We start from the raw sequence: 13,897 nt of genomic DNA, 5'->3' as shown, positions 1-13,897 counted from the left end.
CTCTGTTTCTAACACCTCTTCTGGATTGTGTATAAAATCATCAAAAGAGACAAACCTCAGGAACAATTTGGAGGACTCCATTATTTAAAATTTTTCATCAAGAGAAGTGTTCCTATATTCCTGACTTCTAACTGTTTTCATCAAGAAACCAGGTACCATAAACGATTCCACCAGATCCTATCACCAACTTAATTTTTCCTTAAAAAATATATTTTGATAGATAACTTGAATAAGTTACTTCCACTGGTTTCCCTTTATTCGTGTATCTATTTTTTTCCTTTTATTGTTTAAAATTTCAAATGTTACACAGGATCATGATAAAATGCCAAACAATATGGAAATCCATGTAGTAAAAAACGGAATTTTCTTTCTGGTCACTACCACCCTCACTTTCTTCTCTAGAGAAAACCACTCATTCTGTAGCTCTCTCTCTGGGCCTTTCTCTATGCATTTAAGAAATGCTATATTTGCTTATGCATACACATGTACATTTTACATGAACGAGAATGCCAGTGTATATTTTCAATGTCTTACTTTTTCATTTAGTATATCCTAAACATCTTTATATATCAGGACACATACCTCTGCTATATTATCTCTGACTACTGTGTATTTTGCCCTTAAAAACAGTAAAATAAACGTCTTCAACTAAATGTCTTTGCTTCTACAAACAAGTGTTTTTCTAAGACTCCTAGAAGTAAAATTGCTGAGTTGAAAGGCATGTTTAGGTGGTCAGATTCTGCCAAGCTGCCCTCAAAAAAGTCTGTCCCAGCCTCAGCCATGGCATTTGACAGTAACCCTTTTCCCATTCTCTCTCCAACACTGTATAGAATCACTCTTTTACAATTTTTCCCAAGTGCTGCTGACAAATGTGTCTCTTGTTTTAATTGGCACCTCTCATATATTTGTGGACATTCATAATTATTTTGTCTCTCATTTGCTCTTATCCTTTATCCATTTTTTCTATTGGAATGTTTTCTTCTAATTTGAAGGAGCACTTTGTATTGTCTGTTTTATTCTTTTTCTGTTACATATATTGCAAACATTTTCTCTGTCATTTAAATATGCTTATTTTGTATTTTGCCATGTAGAAGTATTTAATTTTTTTATAAATTTTATCCTTTATGGATTCTTGGACATGTGTCTTATTTAGGAAGGCCCTCCTCTCCTGAGGTTATACAAATACTTTTATGAGTTTTCTTCTAATATGATTATTGTTTTGTTTTTATGTTTAGCTCTTTAATCCATCTGGAAATGATTTTTGTATATGGTGTGAGGTAGGTATCTAAGTGTATTTATTTTTAAATGAATAGTCCATTGTCCCAACACTTTAATTACTAACCCATCATTTCATATATTGAATTACAATATTTATACATGGGTCTGCTTCTGGACCCTCTATTTTGCTTCATTGACAAGTTTGTCTTTTCCTATGCCAATAACACGGTGTGCTCATTATTGTAGTTTTATAATATGTTTTGCTATCTGGTACAGCGAATCTCCCTTGTCATTCTGTTTCCAATATATCTTAGCTTTTATCCACAATGTACTCCTCCAGATTAATTTTAGAATCGTCTTGTGAATTTCCATCCAGCATTCCACTGGGGTTTTCATTTAGATTGGGTTGGATTTTTAGATGAAATTGAAGGGTTAATAAGAGATTTATAATAAGTCTTTCTATCTAAGGAAATGGTGTATATTTCTATTTTATTCAGATATTCTTTTATATTCTTCAATACCTTTCTTTAAATAGACCTTATGCATTTTCTCCTATGCCTAGGAGATTTCAAAAATTTTTTTGGTAGCTATTGTACAAACAATCTTACTTCCTTTCCATTGTATTTCAAGGTCATTACTGCTGGTGTATGGGAGTGGTTTGATTTTTATATGCTGATCTTATACCTGAGTAACTTACTAAATCATGTAACTGACTCTAATTGCATTTTAGTTAATTGTCTTGAACTTTTGGGACAGTCACAGCATATGTAAACAATGGCAGTATCGACTCTCTCTTTTCATTATTTCTGCCTTATTGTTTCCCTTGCTGTATTGCATTGGCTAGGACCTCCTGAGCAGTGGGTTGCATAAAATCAGTGACAGAAGATATCTTCTATCCTACTCTTGATTTTAATTGTAATGTTTCTAATGTTTTATAAATATATATGATATTTAGTGAGCTGAATAAAGAAAATCACCTCTATTTCTAATGAATTAAGGCTTTGAAATCAGGAAAGGGTATTGAAATTTTTGACATCTTTTGAAAGGATATTATGCTCTTTTGTCTTTCATCTCCTAATATACCAAATTAAATAGTATGTTTCCTCAGGCTGATACATTCTTGCATTTATAGTATAGGCCTTATTGAGCTATAATATAGAATTCTTGTACTATATCGCACACTCAAAATGATAGTATTGTATTCCGATTTGGAGAGCATCGTCATAACAGAGATAGTTTTACACTTACATAGATATCTGTATCTTAATTTATATAGTAAGGCTCTATGCTAAATTTGGCTGGTCTTGTCATCAGAGACATTTAAGCCAAAGAGAGTGACTTGGGACAGTCTATCATTATATGCTAGCAGATAACTTTAGTGTAGAAAACTTTAGTAGAACTCACCCATAAGTCTGGACCTTGTAGCTTTTACATGGACAGATTTTTTAATACATTTTTTCATTGTTTTTGTGTTCAGGTTTTCTATCTTTTCTTAAAATTTTTTATTATTAATTTAAATAGCTTCAAATTTTATTTTTATTTTTTATCTTTACCAAATATTTTTTTGAATTCCCCAAGGACAGCTCTTTAAAAAATGTATCCTTTTGTTGTTAATTTCCTTTTAACTTTCTTTGGTATGGTAAAGGTTTCTTGTTTTTGCTTTCTGTTTATTTTTACTCTTGGAATTTAAGATTTTCTTTGAGATCTAGTATATGATTGACTTTTATAATTTTTTTAGTGTTTTTTTAAATGATGCAACTCTTTAGGGAGGTTGAAAATCACACATGATCACATACATTCATATCTATTCAATTCATTATTAATATTTTAAAAATGTATCTTCATTTATCTATGTTGTCTTCTTGAGCTGTGAATTTGTGAAACAGGTGTTTTAGCTTCCCATTATAACTGTAGCTTTGTCAATTTTCTTTTATTCATGACCTGTTTTTAATCTTTACATTTTTTTTTTGCTACTTTGATTGGTGCATAAAAGTTCATGATTAGCATAATGACTAATTTTGTCATCTTTAAATATGCTATAGACCTCTTGTTACCAGTTAATTCTTGGCATTCTTGAATTCTTCTTTCTCCTTATATTAATATGGCCAATTACATTTTCCTTTTATTGTTGATTGTGTTTCTCCAGCCTTTCATTTTCAGTATTTTCTGCTAATTTGCTTTAGATATGGCTTTTCTAAACAACACACATCTATATTTAAGAAGTAGTATAACCCGCTTGTGTTTATTGTTTATGGTAATATTATTTTTACTTTTGTCTCATTTCATATTTTTTTGTCATGCGCACCCTTCCCTCTCTTTTTGCATTTTTTTTTTTTTTTGGCATTGATTAAAGATTTTTGGTTCTCTTTTTCCTAAAAAATGGTTTGGAAATAGATTAGTATGTTCTATTTCTATTCTTCTAAGTGCTGTTTTAAAATTTAACAAGCATATTTAAATTTAAACTGTTATAAATAACAATTGATCAGTCTGTAACCTTTCTTTCCTTCTCTTATAGAAGACAAAGTCTTTTTTAGACTTTTAATTATTTCCCTACCTACTGTTTTGTGCCCGTATATTTGAAATTATCTGGAATTTTCATTCCAGATGAGTATTGTTGGTAGTACTACTAGTAGTAATATTAGCATTATTAGTGTTATTATTTACTTTATATCTCTATTTTATAGGAAGATTTTATTAGCAAATGCATTACATTTTACTACAAAATTAGCAACTGTTATTTAAATTTAAATTGCATTTTCCTGGTTAATTTTCTCTGCATAGCTATGTTTCAAGTCCTTGTATATTTTGGTTACTTTTTCCAGTTTTTCTGCACCGTACCCAGGATTACTTTTTGCTCCTTCATCATCTGAAAGTCTGTGAATGGTAAACTTGATGAGTCCTTGCTTGCCTGAAGAAACATCTTCATTTGTCTTTGCACTTGATAGAGAGCTATCCTGATTCTAGGTTGAAAATAATTTTTCTGAAAACCCATATTATCTTTTATCTCCTCAAAATATTTCAAGTGGATAAGTCACATATGATTTCCCTTTTTAGAAATAAGATTTCCCATCTCCCAATAAGTTATTTTTTCTTAAGTGCTTGTTATCCCCCACTCCCACCCCCAGCTGGCCCACTAGAGAAATGAGAACTTCAAGTTTATTGTTTATTAGGACATTTAGAGAGAGCTCTTTTTTTAAATTATTAAATCAAATGATAAGCATTTTTGTAACAACAGATTCCATATATTGGTCAAAAGTTCTAGTTTCTGATGCTTTATTTACTAACAAGCAGCTTGTTCCTGATCTTTGTGTTATGAATTTATTTCCACTTATGCCAATACCACTCACTTGCCAGGCAGTGAGGATTTCCCTAATGTCTTTATCAGTAAGGGGTACCCTGGGAGTGTTCCTTGTCAGTCATTTCATCTTGCTCTTAGCTGTCAGCTCAGCAGACCCCGGGATGGCTGGATGGCCCCCTTAAGCTATTTTTAGACTCCCATTATTGACCTTTGGGGCTCTGCCAAGAGCTGTCAGGAGTCCTCTTTGCTCCATCTGATTTCTTATTAGCCCATGACCTTCCATACTTTGTGAATTTCCTCATCCCCTTCCCTTGAAACAAAGTCCTAAGTCATGGGGAGAAATTCAGGATTGTCAGATAGAAGATAGAGTTATAGTTTTAGACATTAGATGCATATGGAATATATTGTGCCCTAGCTACCTTGGCCAAAGTTTCTAAACCTGACATCTACAAATACTCTGATACTTGATGGCCTCTCTCAGTGATTCCGCTGAGTCCCCTCTGGATTTCCTCTCAAGATAAGGGCTTGCAGTAGTACCAGATTCTGAAAACCTTCTCTCTTACCTCATTAGCCATCTTCTGGTCTTTCTTCACACTTAGTGCCAAGGAGCCTACCTTCCCTCGGGTGTTCTCTCTAATTGCCATCTTATCTGCCCCAGCCTTGTAGGCCTTGGATGTCAGTCAATGTATCCACCTGCCCTCTGACATGAGTGACATAAGGTTGTGGCTGTGTTAGAATATGATGTGTCATGAGTGCATCTATGTATGAAGTGTGTGGCCATCTGGTCACCCTGCGTGTGCCTCTGCTTGTCCCCTTTTAGGTGGGAGGACACACCATGCTCCCCATCCGTTGGATGCCCCCCGAAAGCATCATGTACCGGAAGTTCACCACAGAGAGTGATGTGTGGAGCTTTGGGGTGATCCTCTGGGAGATCTTCACCTACGGAAAACAGCCGTGGTTCCAGCTCTCAAACACAGAGGTAAAGAAGGGGGAAGTGGGAAACTTGATTTGGGGATGCTGAGAAGAGATACCTCCGAGATGACTTGGGCCCGGTGTACATAATGTTGGGTGGGGGTCAGAGCCACCAGAATGAGGGTGCAGAAGCACCATGTCAGGAGGGGAGAACTCTGAGTTGGAAAGAAGTGCAACTGGAGGAAATGTGGCAGAATTGTCAAAAAAGCCCGAAATCAGTTATCAAAGTGGAGATGCAAGTCACAATTCTGTTTTTTCTGCTACACTTTAATCACAAGTGTTTCACTAAGGCAGAAAATGAGAACAAGGAAACAGTATGAGTTTTTCAATTGTGCCATCTTGTGGAAACACCCCTTGCTTAGTACGCCCAAATAGTCTGGGTACCCAAAGATTTTAGGCATGCCGGGCCCAGAGATGTAGAGGAGGCTAGTTTAAGGAGGTAAATTTCATGTTATTGAAGAATTACACAAGGTTCCAGGAATATAATGAAACATAACAGTGAACACATGAATAATAAACATAAATAAACAATAATAAGCACATTTTTATATTTGCAATATTTTACATTTTTAATACTTTTAATTTGCAATAATAAAAATAATAAATTTTAATAGTAGCTAACACTTAATGCCAGGCATTTTTTCTAAGGAGGTTAGCTATATTAACTTGTAAATTTTCACAAAAGCACCTGTTAATATTGAGGACAAAGGAAAGGGAGCTCTTTGGATTCCTGCAGTGGACTCGCCGAGGGCTCAGAGCTGAGAGCCTCCAGGGCAGGGGAAGGAGTGGACCGTGGTCACGTGATTCCTCAGCCTTCAAAGCCATGAAGCTGCTTCTCAGTTATGTCTGGATCAGAGTGGCATTGGCCCAGAGAACTCTGTTCAGTTTGTAAAAGGAAAAGGCTGGGCTTCCCAACCCAGCAGACCTATAAGAAATGGCAATATGGCAATTCTTTTTATGGTCTCCTGTTTTCTGGGAAAACATAAACAGAAGCAACTTTTAATATTGGAATCTCACCAAAATATTCAAGACAGTCTTTTTTTCTAGGATGTTGTGTCCATCGCTGCTCTTCTATGCCTTGACCACTTGACCAGTTAAAGAGTGAAAAGAAGGCCTTTCTTTAAATCTGTGTTAGCTCCCATTCACAAGCTCAGTGGGGCCTGACCACACCACCCAAAGTCACACAAAACTTTTTAACAACCTTTTAAAAAATGACAGAATTTATATCAGAACCCTATTTGTTACAGTATTGTGAAAAAATTGTTCCCATCTTCCTGAGGGGTGAATTGGTGATGAACACATATGTGCACACAGCGATGTGAATACACACATGCACACACGTGCATGTGGCCACATACCCCTTGAGCACAGCGTCCCTGTAGTTTGGTGGTCCCAGTAAAGAGAGGAACTGGCCTCGGGTACTGTAGGTCTCGGCAGAAGAATTGTCCTGGACCTCCAAGCTGGCTCGTTGTAGTTAACAGGGTGTTTAACTTCTGAGCTCTTCTCAGACTGCCTGGTGAGGCACCGGCCTCGAAGGCAGGGTTCCTGCCCCCAGCCACCTCTTCCATCTCACCCACCCCAGCATGCACGGATTGGTAGTTACTGGTGATGGGTTTCTCTATGGAAATTGACAGAGTGAAGAGTCCCCCACTGGAGGAGGCACTACCTCTACCAACCACACTAGGGATCTTAGCACCAGCAGCTGTCATTGCGGTTTGCACTGGGTCCCTTTTCATGGAGCTGAAGATGGTGGAGGGTGGAAATGGGGCTCTAATATGAATAAGGAATATGAGTAGCTGGAAAGTTACGAGGATGGCAAAGAAATGAGCCTGGCGGGCCACCCCAGGCTCCGGAGCCAATATGACCAGGAAGTGTCTGTCGCAGTGATGGTTTGACAAGCCCCTCCCAGGGCCCGGGTGACATGGGGCAGCACCCAGGCAAGGTGCTGTTGGGGTGGTATAGGGAGGAATGGGGAGAAAAAAGGCAGTTCTCTTGCCCAACTAAATACAGACTAATGGGGACAGAGAGGGGAAATAGCATTTGTTCAGGTACTAAACTAGAGACTATTCCCTGTATTTTTATCATCATAACCAATTTCAAATGAGGAAACTGAAGTTCGAGTTGAATAACTTACCTGAGAGTGCACAGTGGTAGAGTTAGAAAGAGTTAAGACTAACCTGAAGCTGGAACATGAAACCTTGAGAATGCACATATTTTGTGTTAGTTAAGAAGTGCCTTTGAGGAATTGGAAATTACAGGACCACAAATTAACAGGAAATGAACCCCAGTGGCTGGCTACGATTCGCACAGCCACGCTTTATTCATTTTCTTCCTACTACAGTCCCTTTTCCTGATCTCATTTGGTCCAAATAGCATTTCCAGGAGGCAGGCAAGGCAGACGTTCTATCCCCATCTTATAGATGGGGATGCTGAGATCCTGCAGTGTTGGCTGCCCTGCCCTGGCTGCCCAGCGAGGCAGTGTGAATTGAGCAGTTAATCCCAGGGTTAAGAAAGATTTTCAAAGAAAGAGGATACATGGTTTAGTGTGAAGAGCAGGGGAGCATGGACCTTGCTGAGAAAGGGTTCTATAAGATACTCTGTGGGCTGAGCATGGTGGCAGCTGGAGAGGGGAGCCTGCAACAAGTGGGAGCTGAGAGGGGCTGGGTATGGAGGCCCAGATTGTGCAGGTTCACAAAATTGGGAAGCCATTCCCCTAGTGGAAAAGGAATGCAGCTCAGGTGATCAGATGAGATTCAGGACTAGAGAGGAAGAGTGAAGTAAAAGAATGACTTTGTGCTGGGAGTCAGATATAGTGGGAATCCGTGAAGGCCTGACCCAAAAGGTGGAGAAGAAAGGGCTTGACCAGCCACCACCATCCGTTGCCTCATAACCCATGCACAGAACCGGCAAGAAAAGCAGTGCTAGGTCCAGACCAGCCTCTAGTCCATGCTTGTGGGTACCCCAGCTCTGCATTGCAGCTCATCAGTGAAGTTGTTGCCTTTTGCTGAGTATGAGCCACAAGGCCAAGGCTGGACGTTGGATGTAACTTCCTTGTTCTCCTCCCGCTCTTCTTTAGGTCATCGAGTGCATTACACAAGGTCGTGTTTTGGAGCGGCCTCGAGTCTGCCCCAAGGAGGTCTACGACGTCATGCTGGGGTGCTGGCAGAGGGAGCCACAGCAGCGGCTGAACATCAAGGAGATCTATAAAATCCTCCATGCTCTGGGGAAGGCCACGCCAATCTACCTGGACATCCTTGGCTAGTGGTGGCCAGTGGCCAAGAATCCCTACTGTGTTGCCTCTTCTCTCCCTGCCTCCCTCGCTCCTTTCTCCCATCCTTGACTGAAGCAAACATCTTCATATAAACTCAAGTGCCTGCTATACATACAACACTGAAAACAAACAAAAATAGAAAGAAGAAAACCTGTAAGGCAGTTTGGAGTATATATATATATATATATATATATTTATATATCTAACTATCTATCTATCTATATCTACAGAGAGATATGTTCTTCACTAATACAGAGAGAAGCTGCTGATACAGAAAACCACACGACTTGAGCAACAACTCAGAAAATCTTACATATAATTAATGCAAATGAAAATTCCCTTTGACTTCAGCTGCGGCACGAGCTTCTTCAGCTCCGGCTTCTCGGAGCAGAAGAGCTTGACGATGCAGAGAGACAATCTTCCGGTTAGGACGGGAGGAGCTGGGGTAGGGTGCACATAGCTGCTGCGCCTCGGTGATCCCCGCGGAAGCCCTGCAGGTGCACATGGGCAGCCCGCCTCGACTGCGCTGGGCAAGGAAATGACACCGGACCAGGGGATCTGGGAAGCCACCGTGCTTCTCCCACCCCTCACCTCTACGCCTTTCCCTCTTTCCTCCACTTCAGGACAGTTTTCTAAGTTGCTAGTTCTTAAAATGTGGACTTGAGTCTTTGGGATTACAATGGTGGCGCCTATGGGTAAGTACTGAACAAACAATACAACACAAAACCCCGACTGCAGCAGCCTGCCTCCTTTTGGGTGTCAGCCATGCTCAAGATCCCTGCTGGAGTTGAGTGGGATGTGTCATCTCTCCTCTGAACTTAAAGAACTGGACTTTCTGGACCTCAAGAACCGCAGAAGAATAAAACAGCTGAAACCTGACCCTCGCAAGGCACTGCCACCCATCTTTCTGTCACTGGAAAGATCCCTGGACTCCACCTCCCATTTTCCCACCCCGGAGCATTGTGGGGTTTAGGGGATGGACCCCCGTGTGGCCCTGCGACTGTGGACATGGCAGGCTTCAGGGTTCCCACAGAAGGGGACTTAGTTGCTTGCAGGTCATGGTAAGGTATGTCCCTCTGGGTCCTCTCCATTTCATATCCTGCCCCCCCCCCCCCAGCTGGGAGCCCCCACTTCTTGGGTCTCCACCAAGACCCTGCCAGGGAAGGGAGCCAGGGCTGGTGAGTGAGAGGCTGGGGCCAGGCCGGGAGAGGGCAGGAGCCAGCAGCGGAGAGTCTCCCTGGCCTCGGCACTGGGCCCCTTGGCATTCTCCTCACGTTCCCAGCCCCTGGAAGGATTGATGCATCTGCCTTTGAGCTGTTGTGAAAATGCGGGGACTGAGGAATCGCTTTTGTGGGCTGTGGTGCGGGGAGGGGCTGAGGCTTCTCTGGGCAACGGCCCATGAGCTGCCGCTGCTGCGGGCTGCGTATCTTAATGAGGATGGAGCCCTGACCAGGGAGAGAGAACCCAGCATCTGGGCCGGGGCCAGCTCCCTCTGCCCCAGCACTAGGGAGATCACTGCCTTCCCGGCTGCTGCCAAGGATGGCTCCAGGGTCAGATCTCTGGCACATGACAACGGAAAGCCCGCAGAAGCCAACAGCCGAACCCCACAGAGCCCTTCTTCTTGGGAGCAGAGGAAGTGCCCCTCACAGGCCACCCAGCCCCTCCACCTCACCCAAGCACAGAGCTCCTGCACAGACTGGCCTGGGCCTAACTGGAGCCTCCTGGGGGCTTCTGAGCTGCCCCCTTCCTTGCCAGCGGGACTGTCGGCAGCCTGAGACGTCCTGGTCAGCTGGAGGCAGCTAAAGTGTTGGCGTCTCCATGTGGGACTCAGGACTGAATGATGTGTATGTGGTTTTACTTCTTTTTTAGACCAAGAAATGTTTTTATTCAAATAGAAAAGAGCTGTGCTCAGATTGTCGGCCGTGGTGGAGACTCAGGGGTCAGCGAGGCAGCCCAGCTGGTCTGGGAGGGGAGGGAGGGGAGCTGGGAGTTTGGTGGGAGTCTTCTCCCTGTGCTGGGCTCACAGCCCCTGAGGACTTTGGGGAAAGCACCTTGGTTGACCACATGAAGAGAACACTTAGCTATCCCATGGCCACTCCTCTCGTCTTTCCACCTGGAGGCCCCTGCTGTGTCTGTCCTGGGGCTGTGATTGCCAGGCCTGGTTTTGATCTGGGTACCTAGGAGAAAGGGGTTCAGGGAGGGAACCATCTGGAGGGGCCTGAGGGGGAAGTCTCTTCCAGTCAGATGTGAGATTCCAAGGCTCCAGTGGCTGTCCCTCCCCCCACCCTCCCCCAAACAGACACTGCGTGGCTTCTATCTTCTTGGCTGTGTGTTTCTGGAACTTCATATAGTCATGGGCGGGCTGGAAAGAAGGTCTTGGTGGCTGTTGTGACAACTGGAAATGAGGAATGTGTTAGGGCTTCAGTCAGGGCACCACTGAGTCATCACGGCTTGATGAAAGAAAGCAATCCCCTTGGGGACCTGGAGCACAGAAAGAGACTGAAGTCATCAGGTGGCCCTAGCTTTGGTCTCACAGGTCTCCATGTTGTCTGCAGGGTCATTTCTTTGCCGTGCCCCTTGTAAGCAGCTGCCTATGGAAGAAAGAGGATGGCAGAGCAAGGAGGTAGAGAGGGAGGGCCTGCTTTCTCACTGCCCTTGCTGTAGGCTCTGTGTGGAGTTTACATCTTGACATATTAACCTGAGCATGTAAAGATATGAAACACTTTTTTGGAGTGTGAAGAATAGCAAATAGGGCTGTGAAAATTGATAGGGTATTCTAGGGCTCTGTGGGTGAGGAGACTGGAGTGCATTATTCCTCCTATACTAGGACAGTACAAGACTCACACTGCCGTGCCTCAGTTTCCCCATCTGCCAAATGAGAGGTGCATGTCTGAATCTCTGACCCCTCCCGGCTCAGATTTTCTTAGATTCTGACAGCATTGAGTCACTGTGTCATTTTTCTCAGTGCCAGTGTGCAATGCTAGGATAGCTCTCTTTGGGCCCAGCATGGCGGCAGGAGGCCTGAGCAGGGGTGGGTTCCAATAAGACACCCCTCCTCCTTTGCAGCTCAGAGACTGAAGTGTCTGAAACTCCTCTGGGTTTGTCCTACCCTTCCTACACACTAGTAAAGCATTGATGAAGGCTTATTCATTGATTTTCTTAAAGAACCTATGTGGTTAAATGAGTCTTGAAATACATCCCAGTAGCCAATATGGCCACCTAAGTAGTCTCTACCCTCATCCCTACTATACTATGATCTACATTTTAAAAGACTATGCCAGAACAACTGTGAGAGTTTAGCTTGAAGCCAGCTCCAATGCTCAGGACATACAGGCTGATCTCTGCCCTCACCTGGTCCCCTCCTGGACTGAGCAAAAGTGACTTGCTATTGGATGTTCACCTTGCAGTGGGGTGCCATGGCCAAGGGTCCTCCCGATTCTTCTTTGCTCTGGATGTGAACCAAATGCTGCCCTCTAATTAAAGTCCTGAACTTGAGTGGACATTGGGGGTCACTAAGCCTTGTCTAGTCAGTAGACAAGGGATTTGCTGCTTCGTCTACTCAGCAGATCATGCACAAATGATCCCTGGAGAGACAATTCTCAGTGGAGGCAAAGGAGGACTGATTCTTCCAGGTTCAGGTTGAACTGTCCTATTCTTCTCTGGTGATGCTTACTCTGCAGAACACACTAGTGCAAGGATCTTTGGTGCTAAACACTACGGAAACTGACACCAACAGGGGAGCTGTCAGCCAACTTCCAGGCCTGCATGAGACTCAGCTCAGAAGTAGAAGTGAGTCAGTCAAGACAGGAAAATACAGGATGCATCAGAAGTTTGGTAGCACGTGGAGTAGTGGAAAGACCATTGGAATTCCTGGCTTTGCTCCTAAATATCCAGCTGACCTTGGTCAGGTCAACTAATTTCTCAGATTATCAGATATATCATCTGAGACATTTAAGAGGCAGGAATGGATAACCTTAGGATCACTTTCAGTTCTAAAATACAAAACAAAAAAGCTCTATTCTAGCCCCACCTGTTTTTAAAATTTGCTTATTAGAAATGAGAGAAAATGAAAGATTAAGTGAGGAGGATGAGGGAGGAAGAGCCACCAATGCCAAGGAATTCATTACAGAAGGCGAGTTAGGAAGGTTCGGTGATTGGCAGGTTTGAGGGATACTGATGGGGGAGCCAATAGGCAAGTCAGGGACCCTGTGTTCAAACTCTTCAAGGGAGGCTTCCTGCCTGGCCACTTGGCTGACTTGCACCAAACTATCCTACTAACTATCCTATCCACTAACCATCCTACCCCATTCAACATTGACATGCCCAAAGTTGTCAAGGGCTAGTCCAAGAGATGGAGACAAGACTGACCACCTCTCATGCAGGCCACGGGTGATCTGAACTCTAGTTCCAGGCCAAGAGATTTTTATCTTAACTGCTAGTTATAAAGAGCATTAGAAAAAGGGTAGCATTTTAAATTGCAGACTATTCACACATATCCTTTCAGTTCAGGGATGACTAACAGCTTCCTTGCTCCTCTTCTCCAAACCGAACAGCAGCAGTATTATCTTGACCTGGTGGTGTAGTTATTGCAATGGGCAGTGCTGAGATTTGGGGTCTTCCTGGTGCATTTCCCAGAGACTAGAGCATGGAAACATCTATAGATATTTGTTGAATGAGCCGTGTGATGGAAGCCCAGAGAGCTGCCCTCAAATGCCCTTGAGATGTCTGTTGACCGCTTTGGTTGGGAGCCAACCTAGTAGAATACTCAATGGCATTTGCTTTTTTTTTTTTTTTTTTTATAATGTTCCCCTAACTTAAGGTAAAAAGCAGCACCTTTGGCCCAGTGCTTAGTCACTGTAGCCACTGTTTGGTCCCTGGAGCATCACTTTCTTATTTGACACCAAATAATTTTGGTTTTGACAACACTTACTAGGTTTTAAAGGAAAATTCCAGGTTTTTGTATCATTATTAAGACATCAATACAAGTTTCAGAAAATGTTTTGAGTGTCCCCCTAAGTACAGGCATACATACATTGTATGTTTCTATCTATATTTTATTGGAAGGGCTTTGGTGTCAGCATATTGATTCTATAAATGCTTGTGGTTTTCTTTGAGCCTTAGGTTTCTAGGGGATAAGA

The 13,897-nt window shown here is 42.6% G+C and overlaps 1 protein-coding gene across 5 annotated transcripts in view; it reads left to right on the top strand.

The window, feature by feature from the left end:
• The window catches only part of NTRK3 (neurotrophic receptor tyrosine kinase 3), a 358,606-nt gene extending 347,977 nt beyond the window's left edge, over nt 1-10,629 (top strand). For 4 of the 5 annotated variants that reach the window (XM_037832995.1, XM_037832990.1, XM_037832992.1 and 1 more), the window contains 2 exons: nt 5,337-5,495; nt 8,565-10,629. In XM_037832995.1, the coding sequence (XP_037688923.1) occupies nt 5,337-5,495; nt 8,565-8,750 (345 nt within the window). In that variant the 3' untranslated portion in view covers nt 8,751-10,629. Of the gene's footprint in view, nt 1-1,235; nt 1,278-5,336; nt 5,496-8,564 lie in introns of all 5 variants that reach the window. The other variant, XM_037832994.1, reaches the window with a different exon arrangement.
• Nucleotides 10,630-13,897: the final 3,268 nt, after the last annotated feature.

This window comes from Choloepus didactylus, chromosome 4 (assembly GCF_015220235.1).
Source record: "Choloepus didactylus isolate mChoDid1 chromosome 4, mChoDid1.pri, whole genome shotgun sequence".
NCBI lineage: Eukaryota > Metazoa > Chordata > Mammalia > Pilosa > Megalonychidae > Choloepus > Choloepus didactylus.
The sequence above is the reverse complement of the archived record's forward strand: the minus strand, read 5'-3'. Positions and strand labels throughout refer to the sequence as shown.